Below are 10,943 nucleotides of genomic sequence, written 5' to 3'. Positions count from 1 at the left end.
CCCACGGTGGTTGTCCGGTGGTGTTCCTGTTCCAGCACGTAAACCTGGCTGGCGTCCGTCAACAAGAGGACGAGATAGTTAGCAAGCGGTGGACGGGGGTCTGTAGAACATTTATGTATTAGAACCCTGGGCCTGCCTTGTCTAGACACCCAGGGTTGTTGCGTCGCAGAAACGTGTCCCTACCATTAGACAGGGAGATTCTCCGAATAGTTAGGTATATTCATCAACTTATTATGTAGTTACCTATTGAACTAAAGACTCGGAATTATTCCCATTCCTAATTTCACCACCCGTCACCATTTCTGCCCGCCGTCAAACTGAATCATGCCACCCACACCCGCACGCACCAAAAGCGGCTTTATACGGAGTCACGGAGACCTCACATCACATCACACCACCTGCTTTCCAGTCGAACCGATGTTCGTTATTGCCCGAGTTATCATTGGACGACCGCAGTGGAAAAAGGGGATTCCGATTCCAGCCACGCGGTAACCAGTGCTCCATACCAAGAGAGAGAGAGAGACAGAGAGGGAGGCTCATGCTATACTACTACTATTATTATTCATTTTCCTGAACTTTTATATCACAAGACAAGATCACAGCCGGAATGGGGTGAGGTGATTCGGATATTCGCATTTCCTGATCGTCCAATACGGGTTTCGCCTTTGGCTTCATCCTCATGGCGGGTGAATATAAAGCTGCCCTGTGGAGGGAGACTCCTTCTCTCTCTCTCTCTCTCTCTCTATCTATCTTAACTCAGCTCAACCCAATTTCAATCAGCAAGCAAGCAAGCAAGCAAGCAGTCAATCAATCAATTGAATCACAATCAATCGAGAAGCAGGCAAACGACATGTCCAACCCATCCGCTCCTCCCCCTTCTTCTTCTTCTTCTTCCTCTCGAACCCAAAACGACTTCGGAGCTGATCTCTGGGTTCGCTCCGGCACGAAACCGCACCGAGTATGTCCTCCCCCCTCCGGCTTCGTTTCTTATGCATCAGCTCGCTAATCTAGTTCTCCTCTCTCTCTCTCTCTCTCTCTCTCTGTGTTTGTAGCATCCAACCGCCGGAAGAGGCCTGTTTGCCGGTCTCCAAGACGTCAAGCATTACAATGTCGAGTCTGGATGGGCGAAACGGAACCCCAACGAGGCTCCAGGCGTTCTTGGGTCTTTGTTTAGTCGGTGAGTTTTTTTTTTTTTTTTTTTTTTTTTATATATATCTTGCCCCTACTCCGTACTGGCAGGCAAACCCCCATCATCATACTAATGGCTGTTATTGATAAAAGGATCTTTGGAGGTAGCTATCGACCTCCCGAGTAAGCAAGCGACAAGGCCGGCACAGCAACAATGAACTAGACGGGTGGGGGGGTTGGCGTTTAATGTGATATGATCTTGCTTTCTTTTCCACAATTATCTTGTTATTGATTATTATATACAATGTTGCTTTCCAGACTGAATATCTATCTGAACATTAAAAAAAAAACTACTTCAAAGCAAACCCCGTTATATATTCCGGCCGATATCTCTAAATGTGTACATTGGGTTGGATCAGAATAATAAATAGGTAGAATACAAAGTCCTCAACACCCTGCCTCGCCAAAGTGCATTGTAATATATACCCACAACTGTTCGTTTCATGATTGGTATACAGATGTGAACCCCTTCAGCCAAAAAGAGTCTAATCCCAGCCGTTGATCTTCATGGTTCCGTTTTCGGCCAGGTTCTGGTGCATCTTGAAAGCCTGGAAGAGCAGGTGGGGCTCGTGACCCATGCCCTTCTTCAGACACTCGTACTCAGCACGGTCAAAGTAGTCCTGGAGGATTGGCTTGTAGTCGGGGTGAGAGCACTTGTCAATGATGACGCGAGCACGTTCGCGAGGAGACAAACCACGGACATCGGCAAGACCCTAGGGAGAATTAGAATATATATATATAGATATAAATAATACAGAATCAGAATCGGGCATACCTGTTCAGTCACGACCACATCCAAATCGTGCTCAGTTTGGTCAATGTGGGTGCAGAAAGGAACAATGCAGGTGATACCAGTGGGATCTGTCTTGGTGGGACGGGCACTAGGAGTGTGCATGATACTGTACTTGGAGTTGCGGAGGAAGTCGGCGGATCCGCCCAATCCGTTGAGCATCCGGGATCCCATGACGCAGGTGCTGTTAGCGTGGGCATAGATATCCACCTCCACAGGGGTGTTCATGCCAATGCAGCCCAGTCGGCGAATGATCTCCGGAGAGTTGGATACCTGCTGGGACCGGAGCAGCAGCTTTCCAGCGTAGCGCTCCCAGTTGTCATAGAAGCGCTTGAAGCCGTCGGGGGAGAAACGGATCGAGGTAGCGGTAGCAAAGTCCAAGTTGCCACTGTCGAAGAGATCCAGGAAAGAATCCTGGAGCACTTCGGTCCACACCTTCAGGTTGGTGAAGTCGGCGCCGCCCTTGCTGAGACCGCCAATGACCGCGTTGGCAATGTTGCCAATGCCAGACTGGATTGGCAGAAGGTTTGGTGGGAGACGGCCCATGTTCACTTCATGCTTCAGGAATTCGATCAGATTCGACGCAATGGCTTGCGAGTTGGCATCCTCAGGGGCATTGGGCAGTGTCTGATCGGGGTAGTCGGATTCGACAATGGCGACCACCTTCTCCGGGTCGATCGGGATGTGTGGAGTTCCAATGCGATCTTCAGGCCGCATGATCAGATAAGGCTTCCGGTGGGGAGGAAGGTCAGACATGGTGATATCGTGTAACCCTTCAAAGGACGGACTGGCTGTGTTGACTTCAATGATGACTTTATCTGCCATCTGTATTAATTCGGGGGATGCGCCAACCGAAGCTCCAGGAATGATTCCTCCGTCTTCAGTGATGGCGGAGGCCTCGATAACCGCAACATCCAGTTTGTTGTTGGGCTTGTTCATCGTATACCAGCCCTATACAAAAGCCCCAATTAGCCTCATACAAATCCCACCCAAACAAAAACACGCGACGACGACATAGGAGAAAAAAAAGAAGAAGAAAAAAAAACCTACGTAGGTAAGATCGGCCGGAAACATGCTCAGATGCTTATCAAAGAACTTGATCTGCCCGTTATTGATACCCTTGGCGATCTCCTTCCCGACCTGATGAGGGCTTCGACGTTCAATCATGTTCAATCGGGCCCAACGGTTCTCAGTTTCGGCCCCGGAGGAAGCACCCACGAAGAGTGAGTACTTCAGTTTGCCCTGGAGGTTGTTTTTCTCGACGTGATCAGCCAGAGCAGTGGGGACCATCCTAGAGAGAGAGAGAGAGAGAGAGAGAGAGAGAGACAGCAGCCCATGTCAGCTACGATTTCAGCGGCACAAGCAGGACCAGTGAGGACATACTTAGGATACCCAACCCCCGTGAACCCGGACCAGCCGATATAGGTGCCATTGGGGAAGAGGTCGATGAGGTCCTCAGCTTTGGCCAACTTTTTGAGGTATGAGGGTCGCCGAACACGGGCTTTCAGCAGGGCGGAGGCGGACATTGTGCGGGGGAAAACCAAAGGGGGAAAACCAAAAGATGGAGGAGTGGAGAGGTAGAGAGGGAGGGAAGGGGGAAAAGAAGGAGAGGAGAGGGTTGGATTAAAAATGAGTGGAAGCGAGAGAGAGAGAGAGAGAGAGAGAGGGAGAAAAAGGAGAGAGGCAGGAAAAAGGAAGCGCGCGGATATGGAAGTTGAAAAATAGGGAACCGCTACTTTGCGGTACTCTCAATTATCAAATTCCAAATTCCAATCTCCATCCTTTTGGAAAGAATTCTGGAAATCTTCAGGAAACCAGCGACTGACGTCATCTCGGGATTTTCTCGGTCCATCTTTTTTTCTTTCAAATCAATCAAATCAATCAATGTCAATATGGAGAGGTATGGAGGACATAGTAAAGAATAATCACTACCACTAGTACTCCGTACTCCATATTCTATGATCTATCTCAACATCCCAGTTCAAACTCCCGCCTTATTGCTCGTCCCGTGGCCCGTCGGTTATGCCGCTTCGGCTACACGGAGCTTTTCTTCCAGGACCCCCAGGATTCCCCGGGCTTTTCTTTCCCTGTCTTTTGAGCCCCTCCGTAATTAAAGGTCAGGATAACGGAGTATAGACTCTTGGTTAAAAAAAATTTTGTAGAGTTGAACCTAACCGGCCTAAAGTACAATATGTCGTCGAACCTGAAAATCCCCTCGACACCAACCCAAAGAAGATCTCACCTGGAGGCACCTGAAATAAAGCGGGAGAACTGCCGATTCGGAGCCATCCATACATACATACATAGATTGCGATGTTCTCCACAAACGACGCCAGCGAGTATCCCCCAAATAAGCAGTAACCCCATTTCGTTGTACAACCGTGACTGAGCTAGGTACACTGCTGCCGGAAAAAAAAAAAAAAACAAAAAAAAAAAAAAAAAACACAGGGAAATGAAGTTTCAACACAGAATCGATGGACAGGAAGAAAATGTAGATTTTTTTTTTTTTCACCAATGATAACCATAACCGAGGAACTCTTCCAACTCGCCCCAAAAGCTCCAAGTCCACATTCACCCGCGATAAAGGCGAACGGTCGACATTACATAGGTTCGGGAGATGTTGAACCGCGTCTGTTTTTGAGGAATCCTGGGTGTCAGGTTGTCTTCTCCGCGTCAGGCATCTCCGTGTCCTCCGTCGGGCTCTGTTTATCAGATCCCGAACCGCTGGCGGCACTTGGTTCATGTTCACCTTCAGATCCCTTGATCCACGATCGGAAGCGCTGGTTCGACTCGTCAACTTGGTCTTTGCTAAGACCGTGCGCCCAGCTAGGGTTGTTGACAAACTTCTCCGTAAACCGATCGCGCCGGCGTTCCTTCATAGCAGCTTCCTCTTTAGTGGTCTCCTCGCTGGTCTCATCTGAAGGTAGGGTTGGACGCCACCACCAGTCGTAGCTGCTAGGTTCGTACAGGATATGGTAGCTGTTGGCACAGATACGGATGATGAGTCCGTCCTGGTGGACAAGCGGGCGATAGAACCGGTTGTACTCCTCTTCCTGTTCGAGCTTGCTGGGAAGGTTTCGCTTCAGGAAGGGGATCCGCATCTGCGAGAACGGCACGCCTTCCGTAGGATCACGCATTGTGTACGCAGAGACATAGTACGACCAACGCGCCTCCTGGCTCAATTCTTCGTTTTCCAATGTGGCATCTTCAGCCGTGAGGAGTTGGACAGAAGTTTTCTTGGTGCTTGGGTACTGATATGGAGGGGTTAGGGAAAAAAAAAAAAAAAAAAAGGTTCACTGGAGAATCAAAAAGGAGATGAAACTTACGTAGGTAATGCGATAAATATCACTGTCCTTGACAAGCCTTTCAACCTGTTTGCGGTACTGGATCTCCTGGTTGTGCGTAGTTTCCTCCTTATCGCGCTCCTTAAAGAAAAGGTTTATAATATCGGAGCTGCGGTCCTTTGAGTCCCCGTTGAAGATCGCACCCGCGAACTTGGCGATGCCGGTAAACATCTTCTCCAAGTTATACAGCTGGTATCCCGATCGCAGATAGTAACGTCGAAGAGTTTCCTCCAAATGGGATGTCTCCATATCTCCCTTGATGATCTCTTCGCACATCCGTACGACCTGCTGGTAGAGATTGGCCTTAGGGTCGCAGTCGTAGAAAAAGTCGGTGGGAACTTTATCGAGGAGATGGAGTTCCTGCGCAGGTTTGACCATAAGCGCACGACGTACATCTGCGTGTGCATCCTTCTCGTGCAATTTAATGCGAAGGAGACGCGAGTAAAGAATCTCAAACGTGCGGAAAAAGCAGTAGATATTCAAATTGGCATAGAGATGGTGTGCCTTCTTCTCGTAAGATTCGTTGAGGTTGTACTCGCGCTGTTGGTTGAAGTTGCCTTGTCCAGGATGTTCCATCCACTTCAACTCTGCAACGTCAAAGGTCTCGGTAGGGTCAGGGATTGGGGTGGAGGGAATGAGAACGGCATCCGGAGTACCACCCCGACTGGCAGGAGTGCTACCTTCTTTGTCTGTTCGGTTAGCTTTCTCGCTGCGACGCTCAAGGACATCCCGCAGAAGATCCATTTTCTTGCCGGTGATAACCTTCCTGCTGCTTCGCGGGGTTGCGGTGTCTTCTGCAACTAGACTCTCATCATCACCGTCGTCGATGGGGGAAGCGCCACTAGAGAGCTCATTCATATACACGTGGAAAGTGTCCCGATCCATACTGAAGAACATTGGGATGAAGTCTTTAATGAACATCATAACCTTCTGTGGGTCCGCGCCGAAGCCCGCAGAGTTGCGGTCAATGAAGGTCAAAAGCAAGTGAGTTGCGTCAATGAGGACAGCCGGGTCTGTGAACGTAAACTCAAACTGGTGCTTAAGGACCTGGAATCCGCTCTTGCGTAGATTCCTACTCTCTTCAAATTTGCTCTGGATCTCATTCTGAATATGCTTCGCGACGAAGAGCTTCTTATCGCTGCCTTTGCTTGCAATTGCTTGGTGGTCCAGGCTGCGCCAGTAGGCCTTTTGCATTTGCTCGCGCCAGATCTTGTCCCATTCACGCTGGCTGGCTTTCCATTCCTCACATTTTTGCTTCAGGCGGAATAGCACGATGGGAAGGACATGGCATGGCCGCTCAAACATCTCTTTGATGATTTTCTCTCCACGCTGTCTATCGTATATCTTCTTGATAACACGTTGATAGATTGCTTCGCTCTGGCCGCCAAGGCCGGGAGGAAGCTTAAATGCAGCTCTCTCGGCTTCAGACATAACAAGGAACTGCTGAACGATAGGCTCAATAAGCTGAATCGTGCGGGTGCAAGCTTCAATGTGGTGATCGTAATCATGTCTATCCTCTTCAATACGGTGCAAGGCATCTTCATATTGGTTCTTTCTGTGGGCGACGAAACCAGAATCCTCGGACGCCCATGTAGGATGAGAAGCCCACTCATCGTTGAGGACGCTGTAACACAGTTGGTCACGGCCACTGCATGGCTTCTGTCGCTCACGCTTGGGAAGTAGACGGTAGCTAGGCCCGAGAGAGCGGCAATGCGAGAGATTGACGATTCCAGGCTCGTGCTTTGGTTTGACCTCGATGATCTTATCCTCAGGCTCCTCAACATGCATGAAACGCTTGAACCAAGCCATGAGCTCCGGATTGGAGCCAATATACCCGGCAGCTCGCTTAACCAGAACGTGTCTATCAATCAGATCGGTCGAATAAAGATTGCAGAGCTTGAGGAATTCGCTAAATGTCTGTTTATTTCCGATATATTTTTTAACGCGGTCGAAAAAGGCAAACTCTTCTTGGGTCGGAGTCAAGGAGAAAGTTGGCTGAATGGGTTCCGGCAAAGCAGGGACTAGAGTAGGCGAGACGATTGGGACATCTGCCTGTGATGGCTTTGTATGGTGGACCTTGGCCCTCTTGAGTTTAGTTAGTAACATCATCGCGAAATCTAAAAAGCAAGGATACAGCTTGATTCGAATGAAATAAACGAAATAGGAAATTGGATGAAGGGCGCGATGTATTGTGTTGGTGCTGCAATCATCACCAGCCCCAAAATATTCTCAAAGGTGAGCATCCTAAAACCGAGTGCGCCAATATTGCCAGTGACAAGCAATTTGGCAGCCACTGTGGCTAGGGAACGAAATTGATTCCAGGGAAAGCAAGAATGTATCTCATGAGGATCTTAACGGAACGCAGTGATTGGACTTACCTTATTCGCACTTCCCGCTTGGATGGCCTGAGCCGGTCCTGCTCGAGCATCGGCCATTCGCATAGCATCAATACTACCAGCAGGGCCAGCGGATGCTGGTCCTAAAGCCGATGGAGCCCCAGGGCCACCCCTACGCTTCTTCCCATCTTTTCCTGAATCTTTAACATTGAACTGCCCTAGAGGTGGCATCTTGACGTCGCGGTTCGGAGTCTGTGCGGGTAGCGATCCGGGGGGGAAGTTTGGCTCTCCACGAACGTTACTCATGGGAGCAGCTTCTTCTGCCTGACGGGCAGCAGCCTGCTGCTTCGCATGAGCTGCTGACTCAGGAAGGAATTGCTTGAAATCCTCTAACAGATCCGGTGCAGTGTTGAATAGTTGGGTAACCTGGGCGTATACATCCTGGATTGGTTTAGATTCACGCTGGTAGGTTTGCAGTATCTCGAGGAACTGTTTGTAAATCTCAGGTGCACTTGCAAAGCGATTCTGATGAAAAGGGGCGTTAGTCGCTGCTGCTCAACTACGTAGGAAAGGCGTACCTTGATTTTATTCACATAGCTAATTGCGTGGTTGAATTCCACAGGTCCACGCTTGTTCAGATCTGCCTGGGTACCCTGAAGCATACCAGAACCTATGCCAGCTAAGCTGCTCATGGGTTGAGTCAGGTTAGGTCCCTGGCCGGACGCAGGCGAGACTTGCATTAAAGACGGCCGCCCTAAGCTAGCTGATGCAGCGGAGGCAGCACCCTGGAGTTGTGACACTCCGCGTTGGTCTTGCTGATGGGCCATCGCAGCTGCACTCGCTGAAGCCTGTTGGTCTTGCTGGCCCGGGAATTCATAGTGGAGGTCTTGTGATTGTCCTTGCCCGCCTTGCTGCCCATACAATCCAGGACCCATCATACGGGACCCAGGGGAGTAAGATCCTGCGAGACCACCTTGCGCTTGCTGAGGCTGGGGCTGCTGCTGCTGCCAACCTGGCCGAGACTGCTCATAGTAATCGGGTCTACCATGAGGACCCAAACCGCCAGAGGGGGGCAGGTCACCTGGGCCATCCAGGGTGTGTCTCGCACGGGGCATACTGAGGGTGTTTGTACCAGAAGGAGTGGTCACTCGAATTGCGTCTGGATTATCCTCGGTTCCGCACTCAATCCGATAACCGGGAGGAAGGAAAGTGTTGAAGCCCTGAATGAGAGCAGGGTGCCCGTTGAAAAGAGTTGAAACGCGTTGGATTACCCCGGGAGTGTCGATGCTAAATTTAATTAGCAGAAGTCAGGAAAGTAGCAGATAAAGTACCCACGCTTGGCTCTTGAAATCTTTCATTATATCAAGGAAACGGTTGTACACATCAGGTTGATCGACGAAGCGGACCTTGACTTGGTCGAGGTAGGAGAGCGCATCCTAGTCGAAAGTCATGAGCGATATGAAATGAATGAGGGATAATGGAGTATACTCACGTTCAGGATAGGTTGCTGGCCCTGTGCAAGAGCAGCGACATTTCCTGGAATTGGAGGCCCAGACCCGTTAAACGCCATTAACGGCTGTCCCGGGGGGCCCGTAGGGTGCTGCATATACGACCTAGTGCCTTCCCCGTGCTGCATCTGCGACCCGTAAATTCCACCGGGCCCTCCGGAGGCTTGAATAGAGCCCTGAGGGCCATTGGGGGGGTTTGAACCTAAATTAGACAAAAGACCATTGGGGCCGTGGATCGAATTTGGGACTTTGGACGCCACAGGCTGGTGCAGAGGGATTGACCCGGTATGGCTCTGAACAGGGTGATGCTGCTGATCCCGTTGTCGCTCTAGCTGTTGGCGTTCAATCTGCTCGCGTTCTCTGTGGACCATTTCTTCCTGGCGCTGCCTTTCGATCAATTCCCGCTCCCGAGAGTCCCGTTCTCGTTCTTGGTTGATGGACTGGGGGGAAGGGTGTTGCATGGCCTGTCCAATACCTGGGAGCGAGTGTCCGGCGCCATGTGAGGGTGCAGGTGGGTGTTGGCCATACGCAGGCGGTTGATGTGGACCGCCGTGGCTCTGGCTCAGCTCGGCCAACCCCGGCAGTGAGTGCCCGCCCGGTTGGCTTTGAGGATGGTAGGGCGCTAAGGGGGGGGGGGAAATACATGTTAGTCGCCAATTCAAGACCAGATTTTTATGATTTCAAGCGTGAAATGAAAAAAAAAATTCTAACCGGATGGAGGGGGGAGGACAGGCCCTGCAGGTTGGGAAGACGGTCCCTGTTGAGGGGGTGGGTTTTGACTAGAGAGTAACGAAACCACAGGGTTAGTTTTTGTATCCTGTCACCATAAAACCAAACATCAAGACTTAGGTAGATTATGTGACATACCCGAAAGAGCCCAGCGGACGAGGTTGTTGGTTCATTTGATCCATGCCAGGGTGTGAAGGCGGTCCACCAGGATGCCAGTTATCATTCCCAGAGGAGTTCATGATCTCAGGGCATCAAAAGCACCCCTGAAGCACCTCTAGCGCAGACGCTAGGCCCAAGATGCCTGGATCGTAAAATATCGCTGTAGAAAAGAAGTGGAAGCTGCCGATAACCCCAAATCAAGCTCTGGGGTTCTTTATCCTTTTCGCACGGATCAGTTTCTCTTCTAACTCATTTCACAGACACATCACTGGAGTTCGCAGTCTGCTGGTGGCAGAAAATCCCAAACAGTGAGAGATGGAAGATCACAGGATTCAGACGAAAGGGTCTCGAGAAGCTGAAAGCAGGGGAGCAAGGGGAACCGACTGAACAAGCCAGCAAACAGCAGACTTAGTTGACGATGATGGTTTGCGCGCGACCGATCACGGATGGTCTCCAAGAGAGAAGGCGGAGAGACTTTCGGGACGCTAGACTCGCTTTAGGCTTAGCCCCTTGCCATCGGGGACATAGATTTTCCGAATCTCTGGGTTGGCACGAAATGACAGGGCGGTAGCCCTGATAGCAACTCTGATTGGTTGTTTGTTCGAGATTGACGTGCCCGACGTCATTGACCTGCGGCATTTCAAAAGTTTGATTGGAGGCATTCAAAAGTGCGGAAAACCACCATTTTCGAGAGAAATTGTAACCCGAGATACATAATCAAAATAAACTCACATATATTCATTATCTACTCGAGTAACGCTAAGAGGACACCAATACCAATTCAGTCCGAGCCATTAGAAAAAGAAATCTTGCTCTAATTGCAACCAAAGCGCACCAAAACCACTGCGGTGGGGTGAAATGGACCCTTCTTTATGGATAAATGTATCGC

The 10,943-nt window shown here is 50.2% G+C and overlaps 3 protein-coding genes across 3 annotated transcripts; 1 reads left to right on the top strand and 2 right to left on the bottom strand.

Annotated features, from left to right (window-relative positions):
* Positions 1–850: 850 nt before the first annotated feature.
* P175DRAFT_0429765 (uncharacterized protein) lies at positions 851–1,315 on the top strand (the record flags this gene model as incomplete). The annotated part of the gene is made up of 3 exons (XM_040893384.1): positions 851–958; positions 1,053–1,177; positions 1,282–1,315. 3 exons carry the CDS (start codon positions 851–853, stop codon positions 1,313–1,315), a joined length of 267 nt encoding a protein of 88 aa, XP_040755348.1.
* A 358-nt stretch (positions 1,316–1,673) lies between these two features.
* Positions 1,674–3,504, bottom strand: coaT (acetyl-CoA hydrolase ACH1; the record flags this gene model as incomplete). The annotated part of the gene is made up of 4 exons (XM_040895717.1): positions 1,674–1,901; positions 1,964–2,929; positions 3,029–3,269; positions 3,362–3,504. 4 exons carry the CDS (start codon positions 3,502–3,504, stop codon positions 1,674–1,676), a joined length of 1,578 nt encoding a protein of 525 aa, XP_040755347.1.
* An 885-nt stretch (positions 3,505–4,389) lies between these two features.
* P175DRAFT_0497076 (transcriptional regulator SIN3) lies at positions 4,390–10,472 on the bottom strand. Its single transcript, XM_040896199.1, has 8 exons — positions 10,034–10,472; positions 9,878–9,945; positions 9,151–9,788; positions 8,994–9,094; positions 8,237–8,945; positions 7,701–8,183; positions 5,305–7,407; positions 4,390–5,229 (listed from the first exon to the last, which is right to left on the bottom strand). The coding sequence occupies exons 1-8, from the start codon at positions 10,132–10,134 to the stop codon at positions 4,633–4,635; spliced, it is 4,800 nt and encodes a 1,599-aa protein (XP_040755346.1). The 5' UTR covers positions 10,135–10,472; the 3' UTR covers positions 4,390–4,632.
* Positions 10,473–10,943: the final 471 nt, after the last annotated feature.

Source organism: Aspergillus ochraceoroseus, assembly GCF_002846915.1.
Source record: "Aspergillus ochraceoroseus IBT 24754 chromosome Unknown P175scaffold_1, whole genome shotgun sequence".
In the NCBI taxonomy this organism is placed as follows: domain Eukaryota; kingdom Fungi; phylum Ascomycota; class Eurotiomycetes; order Eurotiales; family Aspergillaceae; genus Aspergillus; species Aspergillus ochraceoroseus.
Note: the sequence above shows the minus strand (reverse complement) of the source record. Positions and strands in the feature narration are given on the sequence as shown.